Here is a 25,081-nt window from a genome sequence, read left to right as displayed (position 1 = left end):
AGTGGTGGGGGGGGGGGGCCGCGTTGCACAACTGAGCAAGAAGATAAGTACATTAGAGTCTCTAGTTTGATAAACAGACGCCTCACAGGTCCCCAACTGGCATCTTCATTAAATAGTACCCGCAACATACCAGTGTCACATCTACAGTGAAGAGGCGGCTGCGGGATTCTGGGCTTCAGGGCAGAGTGGCAAAGAAAAAGCCATATCTGAGACTGGCCAATAGAAGAAAAAGATTAAGATGGGCAAAAGAACACAGACATTGGACAAAGGAAGACTGGAAAAAAGTGTTGTTGATGGATGAATCCAAGTTTGAGGTGTTTGGATCACAAAGAAGAACGCTTGTGAGACACAGAACAAATGAAAAGACGCTGGAAGAATGCCTGACGCCATCTGTTAAGCATGGTGGAGGTAATGTGATGGTCTGAGGTTGCTTTGGTGCTGGTAAGGTGGGAGATTTGTACAGGGTAAAAGGGATTCTGAATAAGGAAGGCTATCACTCTATTTTGCAACGCCATGCCATACCCAGTGGACAGCGCTTGATTGGAGCCAATTTCATCCTACAACAGGACAATGACCTTAAACACACCTCCAAATTGTGCAAGAACTATTTAGAGCAGAAGCAGGCAGCTGGTATTCTATCGGTAATGGAGTGGCCAGCGCAGTCACCAGATCTGAACCCCATTGAGCTGTTGTGGGAGCAGCTTGACCGTATGGTACGCAAGAAGTGTCCATCCAACCAATCCAACTTGTGGGAGCTGCTTCTGGAAGCGTGGGGTGCAATTTCTCCAGATTACCTCAACAAATAGCTCGAATGCCAAAGGTCTGCAATGCTGTAATTGCTGCAAATGGAGGATTTTTTGACGAAAGCAAAGTTTGATGTAAAAAAATCTTATTTCAAATACAAATCATTATTTATAACCTTGTCAATGTCTTGACTCTATTTTCTATTCATTTCACAACGTATGGTGGTAAATAAGTGTGACTTTTCATGGAAAACACAAAATTGTTTGGGTGACCCCAAACTTTTGAACGGTAGAGGTCCCAGCGCCCAAAGCAGCCATTTAGTTTGCTTAGCTTTGGACCGGCTCTGCTTACACCTATCTTCTCAGCTGTCCGTGGAAAGGCCTTTGTTTTCTATCTGGGTATATAGTTGGACCTCCAGACAATGTTTTCTTGAAATGCATTATATGGGTTCCTGAAAAAGGTGAGTAACTGTTGTTTTCAGTCTAAATGTCAATAAAACACTGATCCTTAAATATCTCTTTTATTTTGATATCAAAAAGTCACATCTGGACACCCACGGTTCTATTTACAGGAGTGATCCATTGCTGCCATCTAGTGTTGAATAAAAGTATTTTGCTGACACAAAAGACAAACTCGTCTGACTGGACTTTGGTTTCCTTGCTTTTATTTTAAGAGGAACATTAGCTTAAATAAGCTCAGAGTTCTTACAAAAAGAAAACAGTACATTTCTACTTGTGGATGCACTGCTTGCATTCACAGTCTGCATCACTGTAGGAGCTAGGTGGCGTCTGGACACACAGAACAAGTGAGAAGTTCATGCAAGTGTCTCGACAGGTTTTTTTGTGCGAACATAACCAATGGGGTCATTGCATTTTTGTGCAGCTATTGCCATCATGTATCACATTAAACTCGCATATCAAACAGCTAAACTACAATGTGCAACCTGAGAAAAAATTCCTCCATAAAAACGTACAACGGATTTGTCAAAGGGCCCAAAATGAAATTATTTAAGGGAGAAAGTGACAGGGAAAGACTTTGCTGTTGACAAGCTGGAGTTGAAAGTGCAAGCAGGTACTTGTAAAAGAGTAAATAACCGTGATGACGGCAGCAAATGCACAGATCTGAGCTGCTTCGGCGCTAATAAAAAGGTGGTTTGGTGTTTGAAGAGATGTAAATAAAGACATTCTTGTATAATAAAATGAATGCCTTGTTGCGACCATGCATTTGCATTCTCTGTCATTTCTGTAGCACTGAAGGAGTACACACCAAATTACAGCTGATACGACACACATTTGACCCAGTAAGGTAGTGTGAGCAAGTCTAAAGGGAAACCCACACAACACTCACATCGTGCAGTATTCACAGTTTTCAACAGAACAGCCGAGTAAGCGCAACAACGTTCACCAACACTGACATCGTTTTGACTCAAAGAGCTCTGTGAGCCGCTTGGATGTTTACCAGGTATGAGAGGACGACTGATGACCAACATGAAACCTGAACATGGAAGGGGGGGGAAAAAAGATAACCAATGCAGAGGTTAGCAGATTGAGTTCAAACTAAAATAAGAACGTCTGATTCTGTTGCGATCCCTTCACGGGTTAGATCTGACCCAGGACTTACTGTCCTCACTACCCTGGATAAAATCCATGCAGGAACTTAAACAAATGACACTGTAAGCTTTTGGTTCCCTTAAAGGGTTCAGCATTTTTGAAGTGAGGTTCAGGTGAAAGCTTGTAAGCTTACTGGCAGTAGATAACTCTTTATGCGTCTTCGTTTAGAATTAATCTAGATTAGATGGGCCAAAGGGTGCCTCGACTAAAACGGGGTTCTATCATCTTAAAAAGAAAAAAAAAAGAGAACAGAACTTTACAATAGTTTACGCTCCGTTTAAGAGCCTCAAAAGATCTTAAAGCCAGCCAAACGTAGAAATATCGCTTCAAATAACAAATTGCATCTGACTTTTAAACCATATTGACCCAAGACCCATGAAAACCCAGACAGGGCTCGATCTCTGCTTTTGTTACATCTTAAAGCTTAAGTTAATAACGTGCTTTTTGAATCCAAAAAAAGGTAAAAAAAAAAACAAAGCAACTGGACTTATTTTCCATAGTTGAAGACGTTTCGCTTCCTCTCCAGGAAGCTTTCTCTCCTTGAGAAGAAAGCTTGACCAAAGATTGACCATGACCTGGATGACTGAGAATCTTCACCAGCAACGTGCTTTTTGCACCCATAATAATTAACTGCATCCACAATAATCTCTGTTCATTCTTTCACGATCCAACCCATAATCCTAAAGAACGTCATATTTACTGAACTTTTTCTGAACAAACCTGCAATAAGGAAAACTGTCTTTTCTCTTGGACCCGATCATGTTACATGAAGCCCGTCTCCCACAATGCCTCCCTTTGAGACGGCGTCAGTCACTGCAGTGTAGCGAATTTGGCAGCTCCGTGGCCCCCGGCCTTGGAGCCGTGATCGCCGTCGGGGGAGGAAGGGGAGACCTGGGAGTCGAAGGTGGGCCTGGGAGTGTGTGAAGCAGCTCGTTTGTGTTTGTGCGAGCGACTTTTGGTGGGAAGCGGAGGAGAGGTGCTCCCGTAGGTCCTGGGGTTGTGATGGGCTCCGCCGCATCTCTGCGAGACCTCCAGGGAGGGGGCCGATTTCGGTGCAGGGATGTTGTCTGGGCAGGGAAGAGCTGCCGGAGGTTTCCCCTGAGGGCAGGAGGTGGCCAGAAGCGGAGAGAGAGCCGCCGCCTCCAGCAAACCTTTAGTTCCCTGTGTGCACTGTGGAAGGAGAGGGAAACAAGTCAAGAATGAAGGAATAAGCTAGTGAAGCTAAAAAAGACAGCTGCCATTGCTGTCACTAAACTCACTGCTATGTATGATGGGAAGCAAAAGACCCAGATTTATGCCATAAAACACAATATTATTCCTACAGGACCACATGCAACGTATGATCTCACTAAGTAGGTGCCTTGGCACAACGTTTTGGCAGCGACACAAAGTCAGAAATCATTCCAACAACCTAATTAGCAGGCTAACTGTTAAAAGAGGGACCGTTGTGCTTGAAATCGTCGCCCTCTTGTATTGATGATGATTATCTTCAAAGCAAAGCGGGCAGGCGGGGTCCAAATGAGCTCAAGCGTAAGGAAACGCATGTAAATATACTGCTTCTGACAGAAAATCAAGCAGAGGGGTTCATCTGCAGCGAAGAGGACTTCAGGATGTCAAGCAAGCTCCAAGGCCGTCTCCTGATGAGAAGCGGGCTGCAGAAGCATCTCGCCACCAGAGCAGAGCTTGCTCGGCGTTGGCGGCAGGGCGGCCAGAGTGTATCTACACGCACCTTTTGACTAGAAGAGCAGAAGTCGCTTCTGGCCAAGTCCAGAAATGGTCTCCTTGGTTTGTTTAGGCTAAAAAGCTTTGTTTCGCTCTCATTTGACCAGAACACCTTTAACATGTTTGCGATGTTCCTTAATGGCTCGTTGAAAAACTGCAAACAGCACTTCATATGGTTCTGTTCAAACGAGAGCTTTCTTCCTGCCTCTTCTCCAGGTCCAATTCACAGAGGGCCCAAGTAATAGGTGTTCTGTCAACAGAGTGCCTCACTGGAGCTCTGGATCTCTACAGCTCCTCCAGAGTCGCCATGGCTACTTCTGATTGTTTTTCTTGCTTGTCTTGTCAGAATAAAAAGGAGGATGAAAATATTCTCCAAGCACAACTAGTAACGCAGGCATGATTTGATGATGTGCTCCACATCACCGGTCAAAAGAGAGCGTGTGGGTCAGAAACCAGAGCAATAAAGAATAACTGGAGCCACCAATTAGATAGGAAGAGGTACTATTATTCAGGACACAAATTTAACACTTATTAATAAAAGCATAGTTAGTTTTAAACTGTTCTTCTGTATACCATAGAAAGATGTTGAAAACATTTGCCACTGACAAAACGTTTGGCAACGGCTGCTTAGTGTGGCACATACAGGGTGGGAATAAAGTGTATGCCCCTTAGACATTATCTCTGTTTCTGCTTTCTTGTCACATTCAACATTTCAGATCAAACAAATGTTAGAACAAACAAAAATGACCTGACTGAATGCAAAAAGCTGTTTTAAATCATGATTTCCTATCAGAATTAACCTGGCCATATTCAAATGTAATTGCCCCCTAAACCTGATACGTGTTTTTTTTTATTTTATAGGTCCAGCAAAGCAGCCCAGACCATCACACTACCACCACCATGTCCGACTGGTTGGATAAGTGTCTTTTTCTGAAATGCTAAATGAGTTAGCTTGAAGCCAGGTGTTGCTGGATTCACACCATCCACCAACTGGAGGTCACGGGAGTCAGCCAGATGTTTTTGCAAAGTGTCCCGTTTTTTTTCTTTTTTTTTTTGTTGTTGTTTAATTGGGGACCTGATGTGATGCTCTTTGATATCTTTCAGCCTACTGTTACCAGACAGTTCTACAGTTCAGGTCGTAATCAGGCCAGGATGAAACACTGAAACAAAAACAAAAAAAGTGGTTCATCGCAGCAGATTATTGATTTTCAAAGGGCGGATATTATTTTCCCATAGCTCCAGGTTGCTTTGGACAGCTGTTTACCCTTAAAAACTGAAAACAGCATTTTGTATTTAGTCAGGTTATTTTTTTCACGTTAAGATTGGTCAGTGTGACCAAAGAAGCCAAAAAAAGAAGAAATCTGTAAGGTGACATGTTTTGTATGCCATTGTAGTACCACACATCTAAAGTGCTGAATCTCCAAACTCCTTTTCATGCATCATGGCAGAGCCGGTGCGCAGGCATGCAGGACAGCGGACTGCCAGGGAAACGTAGCGAGGCGGCAGCAGGTCCCGCATCAACAGACCTCCCCTCCTTTTGTCTGAACAAGCTTACCGCGCTCAAGCCTCGTCATTCCTGCTCTAAAAGCAGCTGATTAGCCAGCGCAGGACACTGCAAAGTCCAGACACTTCTCCTCCTGATGATGGCAATGGGACACATGCACAGAGACACACCACATACAGAACGTTGAGTCGGGACTCAGCAGAAGACGCAGACAGGGAGTGGACCGCAGCTCGGCTTTTTTGTCTTTTTATCTGTGAAAGCTGCAAATCTTGTTCGGTATGTAAATGTTGAGGATGGATTAACTAAACAATGAGAAATGAGTAGACAACGAACGAAAATGTGATCTGTGACAGGTCTGATCGTTACACTGTAAAATCTTTATATGGATGAAAGCAAAAACAACAATAACTATGGAACAAAGACATGAAGTCAACCCGGTGAACATATAAGGGCTTTAAAAGACTTACAGGGCCTTGTCAAACTATTCACACCCCTGAACCGATTTAATTTTGTCACATTAGAACCAATCTTCTAAGGATTTTATACAGATTTTACGTGACGGACCAGCACAAAGCATTGCATATTTGAGTTGAAAAAAATGCTTTGTGGTGTTTTTTTTCTTTTTCACTAATAAACTGAGAAGTTTGGGCTGATCTTTTGCGGCAATTATAGCTGTAAGTCTTTTGCGATATTCAGATGGAGAATTTTGCCCCTTTCTATTTTGTAAACTGTCTGAAGTTCACTCAGACTGGAGAGACAGCATCTGTGAACAGCAGTTCTCAAGTCTTGCCACAGATTCTCAGTTGAATTTATGTCTGAACTTTGACTGGGTTATTGTGAACTAAACCAATCTGCTGTAGCTCGGACGGTACCTCCACTCCAATCGCATGTCTTCAGCAGCCTTTAAAAAGGTGTTTTTTCTAGGATTGACCTGTATTTAGCTCCTTGAACTGAAAAGCATTGATGGTTGATATTGATGCATTGTGTTTTGGGTTTATGTGCGGTGTGTACTTTTCTGGCCTGCAGCATTTTGGATGCAGGCCAGAGAAGTACATTTCATCTCATTTGAACATTCATCTGAATAATTGTCCAAAGTGGCCTGAGGCGTGAATCTCTGCAGCTCCTCCAGAGTTCCCATGGTGGTCTTGGCTGCTCCTCGGATTCATGCTCTCCGTGCCGGGCCTATCGATTTAGATAAATGACCACGTCTTGGTAGGTTTGCAGCTGCGCCATGGTCCTCTCATATTTTGGAAGTTTACTGTTTTTACTTATACGCCGACTTCTGAAGAAAAAAAAAACTGTGCTGGATTTTATTTAGAGGTACCAAAGTAAAGGTCTTCACTTTTTGAATAGTTTTCGTAAGAATTTTGAAAACCGCATATTCTTTGCCTTGCACTTAACATGCTTTATCATGTGTTAGTCTATCACATAAAATCCAAGTTAAATACATAGTGGTTATAGGACAAAACAAGGTAAAATTGCCTCAGGGATATGAATACACACTAAAAACACAGGGGGGGAGGGGACTGTAGAAATGGTTTCATAGGCGTTCCCCTGGTTTAAACAAAAGCTGTGTCTCTCTATCTGCCAACCTGCAGCTATTTGATATCCAAGTACTATTGCTCAGACTGAAACTTCACCTGAGGTGCAGATACTACTCCAGATATCCTTTTATATCTATCACTGACAGTCAAGAAGATGAGGAGGAAGTAGGGAAAGCCAAAGTATTCCCTTCATCTAACGCCTGAGCTTTCAGATAACACTAACCATTGAACTAAATACACAGATATTATACAACTACTACACAAAGGAACAATGGAAAACAGTGATTTCTGTGCTTTTATTAAAAGACAAACAGTTCCCTTCCATGATATATGCCTGATGAAGACATACAAGCAGCTGTGCTTGATGGACTCCATAGAAAACAACTAGCCACACCCAGTAAAAAGCATGATCAATACAGACCTTTGACAGCAGTTGGAATACAGCACAGAGGGGAGTAACCTTTACACAACATTCGGACACAGGGAAGCACACTGAGACTGTGTTGGGACTATAGCAGGCAACCAGGCTTCTGGCAGGCAGGGGTACAGTTTTGGTTTGATTCAGGAGCAGGGAAAAGTCAGAGCAGGATTCCTGCACGTCAAAGACCAGATGGAGTGATCCCCCTACCACGTTCATCTCGCTTTTATTGTTTAGCTTGGGCCGCTCCGTGTCCATGCCGCTAGTCTGGGCTGACTCTTCTGCAGGCACAAGGCCTCGTCTGTCGATCAAGCTTTAAGGGCAGAAAGAAAATGAATCGTGGTTAACAACATTTTTTTTCCTTTCGAGTAAACCTCTCACTTCATGCATACTTAGAAGAGATATGTCGCTAATTGGACTGAACGTTGTCTCTTTTAGGTCAATAAGGATCACCAATGTTATATTGATTTGTTAAATATCGGAATAATGAGCTCCTGTTTTGAACGGTGCATGTATATGGGGATCAAGTGTGAGGAGCCCACAATGTTCTGCTGTTTCAGAAAGGAGTGCAGAACAGGGTTTAAAATATTGCTGTAATGTAGTCTCTGTTTTTTATACACTTAAGGATCAATTGGGATTCAGGAAATTACATTTAGATCCTCTGAGAGCCCCCAGGTGGTCAGCTAATTATTATTTGAAATAGATAATTAGACCAAGCTGCAGAGGTGGGCACAGCTAACCAAGGAGTTTGCTACACAAACTCATATACAGTAAACAAAGAATTAGCTTCACTAACGTAACATGGCACATGATGAACCTGCGCAGTGCAGCATGTTTGAGAGGATAGCTGTTTTAGTTGAGGATACTTGACTTTTACATTTTTATGTTTTAGACACAGTACACGCTTTGAGATAAATATTGTAACCCTCTGCGCTCAGGCAACTGCATTTTAGAAAAAACAAGGTGTGTTGGCAGCCCGTGTTGCCAGTTCTTATGAGAGAAAAAAGCAACCAGGTCTATTACCTCTACCTTGTAAACAGTGTAAATGAACAAGCACAAAGTTAATGATAATAAGCCAATGTGGTACCAGTGGTGGAAGAATAGAACGAAGTACTGAGCGTTTCAGGAGGTCCCTTTTGCTCTCTCTCATCAGACTCTTTAACAAATTAGCAATAAATCATGACTTTTTGGGTTACTTATTGTTATAACATAATGTCAATATTGTTATGTTTAATGTGCATCACTTTTGAATTGAAAAGCATAAATAAAAATCATCTGTTTCATCATTGCTGAGTAGAAGCATGTCTTCCTATCCTAAACATGCTGATTAAATGTCCTTGGAAGACTACCATAGGGCAGGCAGTGGGCTGCAGGAAAAAAATTCAAACACTTTCGTACAGAAGTGTTGGAAAAATAAAATAGTCCAGCTGAACCATGAAGTGACCCAAAAGCCCAGCTCCGAGTAAGTCTCCTTCAACCCCATGCGGTGTGGGTACCTGACTTACTTTCAGAACATTTACTATAAATGTTCTATAAACCAATTAAGGAGTTGTTTCACATTGCCTTTTCAAACACCCAAAAAACTATACTACCTTAGCAAAACCTAATTCCTGACCAGGAGATAAAAAAACAATATTGGTGTAGCTATTTAGAGACTAACCTGGGTGGCATAGGTGCACAGAGAACTGAACAACAGTTGATAAAGATGTTTTTATGACTGTAGGGGTTGGTTACACCTTCTCCGCTCTTCCCTGACCAGGAGCCTTTGATCTAAAAAAAAAAAAAAAACATGGTTACACACAAGTCATTTAATTATACAAAAGTATTATAATATTTGGCACTACATACAACACCCATACTTTAACATCCCTCAGATGTATCTTACAGGGTTCTTTTTAGGGATATCAAGCCAATATAGATTATAACTAACCCACATTTCCTCAGTGGCGTAACCAGAAATTGCTTTTCGGCTGGGCCAAATAAAAAATATGTAGGCCAAACAATTACACTTTAAAGCAAGTTTATTTGTCAGTTGTACGTTTGTACGTTTACTATGGAGAAGATACAGGCTGAGGGGAAGGAGAAATGACCTCTGTTGAAGTCAACATCCTTGAATTGACAGCAGACAAAAATTATCAAGGCCCATCACATATAAGATGATTTAGACACACAAACACATTTAAATCATTTAAACTGTAGCAGCCTGTCAAAGTCATTATTTCCGTTCCTGAAAGCAATGTCACTTATTAACGGCTGCCGTCGCATCATCGATCCAGACGCCCAGGACACACAAAACCTTTTATTTTCAAATGAATGGAAAACGTCTGCTATTTTCTTTTATTTAAGAAATAAAATAAAAAAAGAAAGAAATTATTAAAGAAATAAAAGAACCTACTAAACTAGAAAGAAACTTGACTGTTAACTATTACACTTAATAGTCAAAAATGGGGTTGGCCGAATGCGGTTGCTACCCTGCGTCATTCCGTGTGGTCCAGCTGCTGATTTTCCCCCTCTGATCTGCTCCTGCTCTTGTAGATAGTTACATTTCATAACCTTTGTCATCACTAAGAGGTGACATGACCTAGAGTGCAAATTTACGTCAGTCTGAGCTCCCCTTAAATACGAGAGCTAACCTTCTACTTTTCTCATCCTCGAGTCGAAGTTTGTCATGGCCAAGAGAGGCAAAAGGGAAACATTATGTCTGAGGAGGCCAAAAAGAGAAAGGGTGACAGGGATCGCTCCAGAGGAAACATAAGAGTGGATCTTGCCAAAAAAAAAATTAGCTAGTTGGTGTTTGATGAAAGCACAGTTAGGATGCAAGACCCATTTTCTTGTTGCTGTTAGGATCAAGAGGGGTGAACGTAGCCTTGTCTTTATAACTTTACTCCATGACTTCTCAATCTGCTGGGACAAACTGGTCTGCTATCAGATTCCAAAACACGGAGGGAGACTGTTTAATTTGCCAGTGGCCTTCAGGGGCGCTGAACCTGGAAGTTACAGGTCTAGCACCCCTAGTGGCTAAACCCTACACAGTACTGTTTTAAAATGGGAAATAAAAAGGTTTGCTATGAACTGATGGCATTTGTTTCCATAGTAGTCAGGTTTTGAATATGGAACATGGTACAGAAAAGGAATGACAAGGAAGACAGGAAGGTAGGATACAAAAACGGACACATGTAAGAAGGGAATTACACAAGGAATGAAAGAAAGGAAAAACACAAGGAAGGGTGGTAGGATACAAAGAATTAAGAAAAAGGGAGGAAATAAAGAGAAAAAGGAGGAAAGACAGAAGGAAATAAAGGGAGGACCTAAGAAAGGGACACGGGGAAGAAAGGTTGGAATAATAAAAGGAAATAGTGAGCGACTTAAGAAAAGACAGAGAAAAAGAGGAAATAAAAAAGGTAGAAATGACCACATCTAGACAATGGGATTTGGAAGAGAGTCTGAAAATGCAATAATTTTTTTAATAGCCATACTTTCTTTTCTCTACTTATCCAGATCTGGAATGTACTTGAATCAAATGCCATACATTTCCTGACTGTGCAGCAACCATAGCCTTCCCTTCTATTTTATCTATATTTGCTTTAATCTAACATTCATTCTACCACATTAAGCAATAATTGAAACACCTGCGTTTTGTGCTACTACCTTAACGATACTTACGTCTTCATTGGTGGTTAGGTTGGAAGCAACAAGGTAGGTATGGAAGCCTGAGAGGCCCAAAATGGACCAGACTGAGAAGAAGCATATAGCCAGCTCCACTGCAGTAAACAAGCAGGTCAAGGAAAGCTTCAGAGGAGGTTTAAATGACATAAGTACTGGCCTCTTGCTTAGTAAATGGAGCATTGCATATAAAACAATGCTGCCAACACAACTGCTGAAGATTTTCTCTTTAGATAAAAGAATTAATGTTTGCATTACAAAGTCTACACTGATTTACTTCTTGAAGTTGATGATTCAAGAAGTATCATGGTCATGATTCTATTTGTATTTTGCTTTTGAGTCAGTTTGAATCATTCTGTCAGAGTTTGGGTCCTAAAATCAACAGAGGCTTTTCTTTTCTTTTGCAAAGCTAAAATTAGCTGATTTAAGGCATTAGACTAAACCGGATCATTTTATACACTCTGACAACCTCCTTCAAATTTCTTTTCACTTATCATCAGTTAAAGAATTTCATTCTTTTTTTTACTCTGCAATGAAATGAGAGCTTGCATTAGGCAGCTTAACCAATATGAACTCCACATGGCAGGGACCTTTCAACACATTTGGCATGAAAGGATATCTGCCAGGACTCTCCTTTAGGGCAAACACCAGGCCTTTCCCTCCTTGGGCCCCTAAAAAAAGAAGAAAAGAGTAAAAACTATTAGGTTCACTGCATAATGTTTCATTTGTGATAACATGATATGAGAGAAAAAGGAACTGATTTTGATTATGCTGAGACGGCAGTTATGATTTGGTTTCCTTTATGTCCATGTCAAACGTAATACTCCCACATTCCTTGCTCTGGCAAGACTCTAAAGCTCATTCTGAGGGATTCTAAGAACCTTGAGAGGCTAGGAGGGAAGCATAGTTCACTCAGTGTACGCTGGGTCTGCCCCAATGTCTCTTGCCGGTGGGACTTACCCAGAAAACACTGATCAAATGGTCAAATCACTTCAACTTAGTTCTTCTACAGTAGTGGAGCAACATCTCTGTTCCTAGCTCCACCCACACGATGCAGGTTGCCCATTTCAATTGCTTCTATTCAGGATCCTGTTATTTCAGTTAAAATCAGCATTTCATGACTATGGCTGAAGGCTGAGACATATAGCCAGGAGAGTTTATCTGTTTGGCTGAGCTCTTGCTTTTCCACTGTCATTCCTGCAGAACAACACACCAGGCCCCATCCCAACTTTGTATCTCCCACTCCATCCTACCATTGCTTGTAAACAAGACACAAAAATACTTCAACTTGAGAGAAAGACTCCTCCCTAACGTGGAGGGAGAGGTCAACCTTAACCAGATCGATCTCAGGCGAACTGCCCCTCATCGTAGCTGCATTGAATACTGAGGTTAACAGCTTAAATATAAAAATGTTATCCTGTGTTTAAAACGATTAGGATGTTGACGTATCCTGAGAAAATTGTTTAACATGGGTCAAAATGGGAAGAACCAAGGGTTGTTAACATAGTAGATGTCTCAACATATCAATCCATTGTCTAAACCTGCTTCCATGTTTGTTTTGAAACATGATTTTAGTATTTGTCCCTCAGTAGAAAAAAAATTATTTGTATCAACAGCCTGAGTTGGGGGTCAGTTTCTACCACAACTGGACGAGTATAGTATCTCTTGTTCATCTAGGATGGAACGAGAGATGAACAGACCCTCACCTATGGTCATGAGATATGGATCATGACCGAAAGAAAAAGATACCCAGAAGGGTATCTTAGAGATAGGCGGAGGCCCTCTGTTATCTGGGGGCAGTTCAGACAAAATCTGTTGCTTCTCTGCATCGAATGGAGCCAGCTGAGGTGGTTTGGGCATCTGATCAGAATGCCCCCGTGGTGCCTCCCTTTAGGGGATTTCTGAGTGCGTGTCCCACTAGAACAGGGGTCAGCGACCTTTACAACCCACAGAGCCATTTTTGTCCTCGGTCCAGCTTAAACAAATTTTGTTTGGAGCCACAAAAGTTACACATCTCTTTGAAACAACAGCTTGTTTTTATAGTATACTATAGGAAATTTGTTTAAATTTTTTTTAATTAAAGATCAACAATTTTTATTTAAACCAACAGCATTTTTATGTTTAGGTTTAATACATTTTCTTCAGCAGGACATTTGATTTTTACAGCAAATGGTATCAAAATGATGAAAAAGCAAGTCGTTTGCAACCTATTGACAAAAAGACACTTCATTTAGCTATGGTAAAATATTCTAAACACCATTAGTTTCTTTCTTTATGGAAATGTTATGCATATATTCCAGAACTAAATGCATCCTAAAGCTAGCAATTTTAAATTACCTTTACATTTAGAAACATTGGCCAATCTTTTCCCCTCGCATTTTTGGTCTAAGTTTTTAAGAGCCAAAGCTGAAGGTGTAAAGAGCCACAGGTTGCAGACCCCTGCAATAGGAGGAGACCTCGACAAAGACCCAATACTGGCTGGAGGGACTATATATCCCATCTGGGAATTATGGAGACCCATTTCATTCAAACATAAATACTGTACTGTAATTAATAAATATTCTATTAACTAAATGTCCACACACAAAAAAACAATATTAAAAAAATATGTATTTAATAATAAAAAAAGATTATTCACTTTCATTTATTTATTTCAAGAATTTTCTTAACTATTTCATAATGGAATTGGATTTTGTTACCCTTTTATTTAGTACAGCTACTTTGCATGTGTGCTTCTGTGCTTGTTTGTCTCTCTTGTTGTGTCTCTGCTCTGTCTTCTCTAACCCCCAGTCGGTCGAGGCAGATGAGCGTTCACACTGAGCCTGGTTCTGCTGGAGGTTTTCCTTCCTGTTAAAGGGGAGTTTTCCTCTCCACTGTTGCTTCATGCTTGCCCAGTATGAGATATTGCTGTAAAGACATTGACACTGCAGACAACTGTCCCTGTGGCTCTTTCAGGAGGAGTGAATGCTGCTTGTCAAGACTTGATGCAATCTACTGGGTTTCCTTAGATAGGAAACTTTTTTTCATGAATCTGTCTGTATGATTTGATTGAATTTGACTATATAAAGTGCCTTGAGATGACATGTATCATGAATTGATACTATATAAATAAAATTGAATTGAATTGCATTGCATATAATAATAATCATCATCATAATTTTTATTGTCATTGCAACCTTTGCATTTAACCCATCCCTCAGGGAGGCACAGGGCTGCCACCATGCGGCGCCCTGGGAGCATTCTGGGGCTGAGGGTCTTGCTCAGTGACTCAGAGTGGCAGTGTGTGGAAGTTTAACCCAGAACCTCCAGGTCACAAACACAATGCTCTAACCGCTAGGCCATCACTAAGGAGGTAATTAAGCCATTTGATTCAGGCGAGGTTCCTTGAGGACTAGTGGTGACCATCCTTGGTCTAGAGACTGTCAACAAACCGTGGCTGGCACTAAGGAAGGATTCACGCATTCATTTCAGACAACAGCAGCCAGAGTAGTTCAATACACCTGGACGTAGGTGTCAATCCACAGCAAGACTGCACGCCAACCAATGACAAGACTAAAGCGATGTCACCTACTCAAAGCCAGGTGTGTAGTCACACAGCCAAAGATGAACGCCGTCAGGAAGGAGAGGGACACGATGAACGTGTAGAAAAAACGGTAGTTGCGCTTCCCGACACAGTTCCCCACCCAGGGGCAGTGATGGTCGAACCGCTCTGCAAGATGACGGAAATTTGATGGCAAAGTTATTTGAACAGCTTACACCCCCGTTCCAGGTCTTTGGGGAACACTCTTTAATAATGAAACGTCTTGGAAAGGTGTTCACAGTAACAGCGTGAACCCCCCCTTCATTATTGATGACAGCTAAATGCCACGGAGTGTGAGTCTACCCACAGCTCACCCACACAGTTGTCACACAGGCTGCAGTGGGATGTGCGAGGAGGCCGGAACATCTTGCAGGTGAAGCAGTACTTGAGCTTGATGACCTGCTGGTTGATGAGGACCTCCTTGGTGCGCGGTGGAGGCCGATAGCTGGTGTTTCCCGTGTCGTCTATAGAGAGAGGCATTGGACAACACATTGTTTATTTAACATTGTTGCCCAAACACAACTTAGACGCTCTTCCACAGCTGTTCAGGCGTCTTCCTGGGAATATACAAAGTAGTGCCCAATGGGTTGGAGTTCTAGTTCCTTGTCACCCTGCAGGATTTCATTGCGACCGGCTGGAACCAAGCTGCAATAGAACGGTTTTGCTGCTTTTCAGGTACCATCTTTTAATCTCTTACTTTCCTATACTGTAGTCGTGAGCGACAGTTTTGTCAGTAAAACAAATGTGTTTTTAGTAACTTCAATCTTTTGATTTTTTTAAAGGTTTGTTTGGACTGAAGACTACATTTATACATTTCAAAGGCTTTTTTTTTTAGCCTCATAACATATCGAGACAATAACTACCAGTAGTTATAAATTTCACGATTCACTCTGCCATGCTAGACCTCAAATTCTGGTCCAAAACCTGACGGAAGGTGACCCACTCTTGTCTTATTATTAATTAGACTTGATCCTAGTCCATTGGTTTCTTTTTAACCACCTTCTATTGGAGAATCTGCAAAAGGTTTCTGGACGAGCTGCTGCTCCATTACCCAGCCATCAATTTTGAATTACAGTAATTGTATTGGATTGAATGGATTTAGATTCAAGAGTTTGATGAAAACTAAAACGTATATTTAATTTGCTTTTATCCAGCCAAGGTTATTTATATAGCACCAATATATAGCAACAGTCAACAGGTTTTGAAGAACATTGAACTTAACGATGAGCCATCACAGTAGAATCACTAAGCTCAATGTATTTTATAGGGACTTTATGTGGTATAATACCCTCCATACGTATTTGGGAAGTGCCTTGTACTTTTGTAATTAGGTGCCTTTACTTCACTAGCCCTAAATAAAATCCAGAGCAACTAACTGCTTTTAGACGTCACATCAAAAAAGATGTGACTGGTTCAGGTCATTATCAAAAAATGATTAAGACTAACACAAAGTAGTACATACAGTAAAGTTGAAGGAAAAGGATGCTCACATTATGACTGAATAACATTTCTGATCCTTACGGCTCTCCTCACTTAGGAATTGGTTGTTCCATTTGGCCTCAAAGAACACTAAGATATAGTTTCCCTACTCACAACAAAGGTAAATGGTCTATCTCTGCAACTTCCATTTAGACCATCTCTACTGTCCACTATTATTCTAGAATGTTGTATAATATAACCAAGTCATCGAAGAAGCTAAATCTTACATTATGTAGTCTCGCCCATTTGCTTATTCCACTTCTGATTATAATCTCAGGAAGAGTCTATATTCACACAGGCCCTGCAGGATATTCAGCCCCAATGCAATCAGAATTATTAAACACAAATGTGTCCTGAGAAAGGTTTTGCTCTTGTAAATGTTCTGATTTCCTGCACGTAGGCATCAGGAGTGTCTTACCTAAAACTGAATAGGGCTGGGCGATGTGAAATAAAAATTATATTGCGATACTTTTAGGAAATATAAATATGAGAAAAATAACCTACTGGAATACATAAAAGTATAATTGTAATGCAACAGAGACCATCTCGATATAGATGATATAGTCTCATCTTGTACCTCTTTTTTTAAAAATCTTGATATTTTTAAAATCTCGACGTATACCCCAGCCCTAAAATTGACCAATTAAAAACCTGGGTACATTTCCCAAATCCTGAGGTTCTAGTCATAACTGAGACATGGTCAAGTAATTTCATCCCTTACTCTCAACTACACACATCAGGGTACAACATACTTAGACAAATTAGACCAGGTGTGGCAATCTATATTAAAGAACAACATTGTTGCTCAGTTGTCAAAGTAATTCCCTGAGCAATTTGGTTCATTGATTATATATATCCTGTCTAACAATTATGTCTTATTTGTGGCTGGGTGTTACCGTCCATCATCAGCTTCAGCTAGTACTCTAGAAACTTTACAAGCTCTACATTTGCTCATTTTACTCGATCTGAGCCAGTCTTACTAATTGACTTAAACTGGGATATACTAGATGTACCTCAGGTACGAATTGACTCTTTAAATCTTAACCAATAAATTCCTCATACAACAAGATATGATCCAAAGAATCCCCAAAAGACAGTTCTTATTAATATTATCCTTACAGTGATATTAGTGACCATGGTTAGATTGCACGTGTCCGATCAAGCTCTACGTACATATCTCAAGCATTTCTTCACGACCTGGCAAATATTGAGCAGTCTAGAATAAACCTGATCCCCACTGTAAATGAAGCTTGGACCATGTTTTATGAATTGCATAATTCTGTTTTTCACAAACATGCACTTATGAAGAAAATGAGAATTAAAATTGAAACCATCCTTGGTTTTATAATGAGCTTGCAGTACTAGTGCAACAAAAGAATACTACATGGGGAACGCTAAAAGATCCAAATGAAATGCTGGTTGGCAGGTTTTCATGCAAATAAGAAATAAAACTATGCAAGCCATTACAAATTCTAAACCTGGTTATTTTAAGAACAAATTCACTTTATATGGATATAACACCATAAACCTTTGGAAAACAGTCAGAAAACCTGAAAATAAACCTTTAGCTCAATTACCGTTAATCAATCAAAGTTGACAATGTCATAACTAAAGAAAAGGAACGAATGTTAAATATTTTCTATGACATTTAATAAAATCAGGCTTCATTTATGAATCGACTAATTCTGTTATTCCTTGTTGCGTGAAGCCACAACTAGAGCCTGCTTCCGGTTCTGCTTCTGGCACACGTCTTTAGCTCACAGCCAGTCTCAGAACAAACAGTCCCTGAAGAGCTCCTAAGAGTTGATCCAAAAAAAAAAAAAAAAAAAAAGCCAGCCGCGTCTGATGAGCTGGACCCTCTCTTTGTCAGGTCTGCAGCGTTTACCATCGCATCACTGATTAAGGGCCAAATAAGTCTGTCCTTTGAAACGGCTGAAACGCCATTGGCTTGGAAAAACAGCAGCTGTACACCCAGTCTTTAGGGGCCGACATCAGTCTGTACCTAACTGCTTTTGGCTCATTTCAATGTTGTCATGCATGTCAAAAATAATCGGAAAAAATTGTAAATCAACAACTCACACATTTCCTCTACCAAAACAACATTCTCTGTGCTGCTCAGTCTGGCTTTAAACCAGGTCATGGCTGTAGCACGGCAACTTTAAGAGTCTTACATGACACAACTACTACTGCTCTAGAGAATAAAATGTCATGTGCAGCATTTGTTATAGACCTAGCTAAAGCAGTTGATACAGGTGATCATGCTATTCTTTTAAATAAACTAGGTGGTATTGGCATAAATTATAACCTACTCAGCTGGTTCAGATAGAACCCAGTATCTAAAGTCAGAACATGTCATCTCACAACCTCTGCCTGTCACTCGAAGGGGGCCTCAAGGATCCATTCTACCCTATTTTCACTTTATATAAATCAGTTATCAACATCAGCTCTAGACAATCCTTTACAGACACAGCCAATCCTTAGACCTGTGGCGTCTCTGCATTTGAGGCCAGTGGGGCCTGGCCCCAAATGCAGAGACGCCACATTTCAAACGATACAGTTATTGAGCAAGGTCCTGAATACAATACATTAACATATCCAACCATTTTACTGAGGGGGGTACATTTGGCCTGACAAAAAAAACTGATATAACTGTTTAAATGAAATTTTTTGGAGAATTTACACATGCAGCAATATAAACTGGTTTATAGAGTGATGTCATGGCACCTTTAAGTGAAAAGAAATTGAGTCTTGCCACAGAATATTTCAGGTCTGGACTTTGACTGGTGCATTCCAACACATGAACCTTTGACCTAAACCATTGTAATTTACCCTGCGCTGGATGTTCAGAGTCACTGTCCTGCTGGAAGGTGAACCTTCTTTCAAGCCTTTAGCAGCCCCTAACAGGTTTTCTTCTAGGACTGTCCTGTATTTAGCACCATCTAGTATGTTCCTGCCCTGCGATAAACTGGCGACCTGTCCATGGTGTAACCTGCCTCTCACCCATCGACAGCTGGAGATAGGCGTGTTAGAAAATGGATAGATGGATGGATCTCATGTTCCTATCTACCATGATCAGCAAGCCTGCCCCTAGTGGAGAAAACCCTCCATGCAGCATAATGCTGCCACCACAGAGCATCAACATGGGGATGCTGCATTTAGGGTGCTGTGACGTGTTAGTTTTCAGCCACACAGCACTTTGTATCTTGGCCAAAACGTTCTATTTTGGACTCTCCAGAGGAAAGCTTTATTCTCCGTCATCTCAAATGTTTATTAGTTGGGGTGGCTTTTAGGCACAAAGTTTATGTATGTATGCGCCCTTTGAGTTTCACAGAACAGAGCACCAACGAGCTGCGTGGCGAGAGAATTATATCGTTTTTACATCTCTACTGTTGCTGTGTGAAGGGAGATTGTAATAAGAACGTTATCATTTAAATGTGAAATGTGAAAAAAATCTTGTTTTCAATGAATCACTGTTGTGTAGACGGGGCCTTATGCTGCGTTCACACTGCAGGTCTTGATGCACAATTCCAATTTTTTGCTGAAATATGATTCTTTTTTTTTTTGTTGGTGGCCATTTATACTACTATTAAATGTGACCACCATCATACTGCTGTCTGAACAGTTCAAAAACACAAAGCGAAGGAGACGTCACAGAGCAGCGCACTGTTTGCGGAAGTAATGGTGAATGTCATTGCTTCTAGAAGTGTTCAATAAAGTTTTGTTTTAAAAAAAAATCAAACAGAAAAAAAATGTGGCATCTCTCCTTCTTATTATTAGAAAGCTGTTGAGCCGACAATATTAAGACCACATCATAGCAACATGAAGGTAAGAAGAAAGCAGCACAGCTATTAACAATGAGCGCTAGCTACATGACCGTTCAGACAGCGGACACTTTGAAAAAAATCTGATACCTATCCGAATTAGTACCGCATATGGAAATGGAACAAATTATATTTGTTTGGGAATGAAAAGATTGGAATTGGGCCGTGAGAGAGACAGAGGCTCCATCTGAATACCCTAAATAATAGCTTCTAGCTTTTAGCTCATATTCCCAGCTCCTGTTCCTTCACCTTTCCCGGGGTCAACAGTAAGGACCCTATCATGTGGAGGAAAGGAGCTTCAGACCTCTGTGCCAAATTCAGACACCCTTTAACTCCAACTTCATTACGTGACTGAAACGCACATGGTTGATGCGAGTGTAATCCGGGCCTACAGCTATCCGAAAATGAAATACAAAGTGCACGATCTCTTCTCTCTGGAAATTTTCGATGATTTCCATGAGGGGGCTGTGCTCATACATCATATCAGGCAAAGAATTGTGGGATAGCTAAAGGGTCCTTAGTGCAGGTAAGGGACGTCACAGGTTTCCTAGGCAAAACTAGCCAAAGGAGGGAGCATGCAGGCTACTTTTCCTACCTCCTTCCTTACTGACTGCACTATTCGGACAGCACTGATCGTGGTGACCGCTGACACACTTCCGCTTTGGCTAAAGAATCCTTGCTCTGTAAGGGTATTCGGATTGAGCCAGATATGGGTCGCATATTGAAAAAAAGATTGGATTTGGGTCACATTTCCCTGCAGTGTTAACGTAGCCTTAGATCCATTGGTTAGTTGGACAAAATACAATCAGGACTTCTTATGGCTTTTTTGAACAGAGGCTTTCTTCTTGCCGATCTTCCGTTTTGGCCAGATGTGCAGCGTGCATGATTAACAGTTGTCAACAGATTCTCTCGACTGAAATGAGGATCTCCACAGATTCTCCAGAACTTTGTTTATTCTTTGTTTATTCAAAAATGAATGCTCTCCTAGACCAGACTGTCAGTTTAGGTGGAGGGGCATAATTTGGTAGGTTTTGTAGATGTATCATACCCTTTCCATATCTAGAAGACAAAAGGAACAGTGCTCAGTTAAAATTTTGAAGATTTTGATAGGTTTCTTACCCAACGCTGCTTTAACCACAACGTGTCTGCTGTTATGATGCTGTTTGATCACTAACGTTCTCAAACAAACCTCTGAAATCTTTACAGAACAGCTGGATCTATAGATAAGTTAAATTACACACAGGTGGACTGGATTTATGACTTCGGAAGGCAAATAATCTGGCCTGGACCTCAGTAGATCTCTTTAGAAGGTATCAGAGTAAAAGAGACAGAAAACAAACGTATGACTGCCATGTTGGGCTTTTATTTGTAAGAAATGTTTAATAAAATGTACCATCTCCTTCCACTTCACTATTACGCACTAGTTTCTGTTTATCTATCACAAAATTCCAATAAAGTACATTGAGTCCAGGGAGTTTGGAAAGCTATGCAAGGAACTGGACTTTTTGCACTTTTGTCCTTGTTGTGAATAGGCCTTATATAAGCTGAAATGGATTAAAATGAACAAATATATTTATGATAATCCGATTCCCCTCATATGGCACCGTCTTAAAGTCAGTGGAACTAAAGTAAAAGTTGAAGATGATAGCCATCTTACATCACTGCTGGCTAAACTTTGGTTCTGTGTAGGAGGTTCCTGGGAGCACAGCAGGATCACTTTGGGTATTTTTGGCAAAGCACAAAACTGAAAAAAAAAAAACTGAAGTGTTGGAGCATTTCTGAACACATGTGAACAGGCCGGAGAAACAAAGTCTGCTCGGAAACTGTCAGAGAGGGGGGAATAATAAATGGGGATAGTTAAGAACATTTCCCTGCAGGTAAACAGCTTTAGATGAAACTAACTTGACTTAGAAACGGCAGAATTACATTACAGATCATTACAGATCAGCAACTTTACGATTAATTCGCTGGTGCCAAACATTCTCCATATCCAACACCGTAAACTGTTGGGAATAAAATAAAGGTGGAAACATGTGATTAACGTCATGGGAGACGTTGCTCCTCACCAATCTGCCGCTCGACGTCCACCGCCTCCTCTGGCGTGGCACGGGGCAGGATGCCGGGGTCGGTGAAACTGGTCTGCAGCAGCGTGACGAGCACGAACACAAACAGGACCCCCCCGATGGCGGGTATGCAGCCGGTCAGGTGTTTGACCAGGAACGGGCAGCTGAGACAGCCAGAGATTCAGACAGACAACGGATTACAGAGAGAGACTGGCCCTGAGAAGAGCTGCGAACAGAGCAAAACAACCACACGATCTGCTCTCGTTTAACAGCGGAGGCTTTTAATTACCGTCTGAAGCCCTGCGAGACACAACACACTTTCCTCTACGCGGTCGCAGAGAGGATAGAGACTTGATCAGCAGCCGTCTTTCTACAGCACGGCAGCTAGAACTGCCACATCTTCATTATTATCAGGGGTAATGCACCTTAAGGAAGCTCTTTATCTTTGGGAGCAATTTCACTCCATCATAAGAAAAATGAAGGACCACTCAAACTTAAGCAGTTTGGGAGGGATTTTAGCCTCTAAAAAATTATTCAAATTTAATAAGCATAAATTGGAAGAGTGAGTTTCCGATCCCCTCAGAAGTTTCCTTCTTTAAAGATACCATCCATTGTTCACTAATAAACGTAGACTGACAATAAAAACACAGTGAAATAAGAGTTTGACTGTAGGGTCACTCAAAATAAGAAGTATTTGACCCGCACATTGAAGAACAAATATGATTATCCTGCTTTAGGTGCGTTTGGGTTGATGACATCATGAGAGGCAAATGTGCTGATAGCTTGGCTTTGCTACATATTAAGGTGGATGAGTGACTTTTGGTGTAGAGAGTCAGATCAGAAGACTTTGAGATGCATTTGAATTGCAAGGAGTTCAAGGTTAGGCCTTTTGGAAGAGGTCAGGACCCTGAAACGGCGACGGGTGCTGCTGTGGATGCAACAGCTTTTTCAGGAAATAACTCCAAGACTTTGGAATGATCCTAAAGGAACCCCATTGACCAGACCCTACGGTTCCGGTTCTAAACCAACCTGTCTTGAAATGATTGCTGAAGACATGTTGAGACATCTCTGCTCTTAAGTCAGGCAGCAAGGGAGAGACAGCAAGGCTTTCAGTACTTAACAGGAAGGCTAAACGCAGGACAGCAAAGTTGCTCACTTTTATCATATTTTTAAGGAACCTGCAGGATTTGGGAATGTTGCCAGCCTTTTGGAAAATCTCCAAGTTGAGGTAGGGATCTACATTCCCCAGGCAGCACACATACGGATAATGCTGTTGTTGTACCACAAACCACGCTAACCGCATTAATCCCCAATATGAGTAAAACGTTTACGGCAGTATTAATGGGCAGATCAAAAGCCACAAATTGGATTTTCTGTGCAATTTCTTAAGTTGTTTGATAATGTAAGCTGGACATTGCGGTCAGCCGTGGTCTCCTTAATAATCTGCCTCTATACATTTTATTACTGCTAAATTTCACACAGGAATCCCACGTTTTCCTGCAGCTGTATGGGGGGAAAAAGGTTAAAACATTTTTTTTTTACTTTGACAGAAAAGAAAACACACATACAACTAAAAATGAAAAAAAAAAATGGGAGATGTACCCAAAATAACTGATCCCTTAATTCCTACGCCTCATGTGACGTCACCACACGCCTATGCAATAGAAGGCTTATTTTAATGATCACAGCATTATATAGATCACACGACAGATTACAACAAAATTATGACCAAAAAAAAAAAAGCCTGGAGTTTGATTGTTTCTTCTTCTTCTTCTTCTTTTTGTTATAGAACTGCTGAGAGGCAGCTTTAAACCCAGAACTGCTGCAACCAAACAACCAAACAAACAAACCATAAACCACTGTGAGACTGGGTGGGAAAATAAGAACTCACTCAAATATAAAAAATAAGCCGCTGGTGACCAGGATGAGGCCCAGGGTGAGGGGGAAGACCCCACTCTGACGGGCCATCATGATCCGTCCATCGCAGAAGAAGCGGTTCTTCCCGGGGAAAACTTCCCACTTCCTCCGGGGTGTCCTCCTCGGCTCCTTCCTGCCGTCCCCGCCGCCAGCCTGGGGGTGATCATGGGGAGGGGTCCGGACGGGTGTCGGCAGCGCCTGCGGGTCGATCTGTTGGTACTCGCGGCTTTTCATGGTCTCTGAAGCAGGGGGAGCTCTGTCCCGATCAGGGCACCGAGCGGCAGCATCACCGGATCCCGACCTCTCTGCTGAGGTGGACGGCCGCCACGAGCGTCGTCACTCCGCGGATGAAACGAGCCAGAATCTGACCGTGGGAGGCCGCCGAATGTGTGTGGTACTCCGGGCTAGGATATAATGTCCTTTTTAATCTCCATGCCTCTTCATTGGTGCTTCTTTCCTGTTTCCGGGAAGACTGAATCCCAGCTGGAGCGATGATCCCCTGGCCGTCGCTAGCTTAGCTGTGCCTCTCAGCGCAGGCAGTTCCTCCAGCTGTGATGCTGATCTACAGGACATCAGTGAAGCGCCATCAGCGCGGCGAGCTGCGCGGCTTCACACCTTTTAGCCCGCTGCAGTCCTCGGTCCCACCGTCATGGTCCCTTTATATGGAAATTAAACGGAGTATACACGCCTACACGCCGAATTCCCTCTGCTCTCCAATTAAATATTGAAACACTCTTTACAACCACACTGGCTTAGTGGTGGGAATTCGGGGTCATTTTCAAGATCCAGATCAAATGACTCGACTCTCCTAAAAGAACCGGCTCTTTCGGGCCCCAAACGACTCTTGATGTCCTTTTCACAAATATTTCTCTATTTGTTTGTTTGTTTGTTTTCGTCGTTTTATGGGAGAGACTTATACAAAGTAACATGTTACATATCAATGAGGTAAACAGTAAAATTATACCTCTTCTGCTCATTTTTATGGCTAAATTCTGATAGGGTAGCTTATGTTGGTG

General features: G+C 41.6%; 1 protein-coding gene across 2 annotated transcripts; it reads right to left on the bottom strand.

Annotated features, from left to right (window-relative positions):
• Positions 1-1,386: 1,386 nt before the first annotated feature.
• On the bottom strand, positions 1,387-24,752 carry zdhhc18b (zinc finger DHHC-type palmitoyltransferase 18b). 2 transcript variants are annotated; one of them, XM_012873669.3, is made up of 9 exons: positions 24,040-24,299; positions 22,152-22,312; positions 15,100-15,249; positions 14,777-14,914; positions 11,825-11,876; positions 11,206-11,308; positions 9,203-9,312; positions 7,753-7,855; positions 1,387-3,524 (listed from the first exon to the last, which is right to left on the bottom strand). In XM_012873669.3, the coding sequence occupies exons 1-9, from the start codon at positions 24,297-24,299 to the stop codon at positions 3,165-3,167; spliced, it is 1,437 nt and encodes a 478-aa protein (XP_012729123.2). In that variant the 3' UTR covers positions 1,387-3,164. The 2 variants fall into 2 exon arrangements, with proteins under 2 accessions (XP_012729123.2, XP_036001463.1); XM_036145570.1 differs by lacking the exon at positions 1,387-3,524 and having other exon boundaries at positions 6,207-7,855; positions 24,040-24,752.
• Between the last annotated feature and the right edge of the window lie 329 nt (positions 24,753-25,081).

The sequence above is a fragment of the Fundulus heteroclitus genome, chromosome 13 (assembly GCF_011125445.2).
Source record: "Fundulus heteroclitus isolate FHET01 chromosome 13, MU-UCD_Fhet_4.1, whole genome shotgun sequence".
In the NCBI taxonomy this organism is placed as follows: Eukaryota; Metazoa; Chordata; class Actinopteri; order Cyprinodontiformes; family Fundulidae; genus Fundulus; species Fundulus heteroclitus.
Note: the sequence above shows the minus strand (reverse complement) of the source record. Positions and strands in the feature narration are given on the sequence as shown.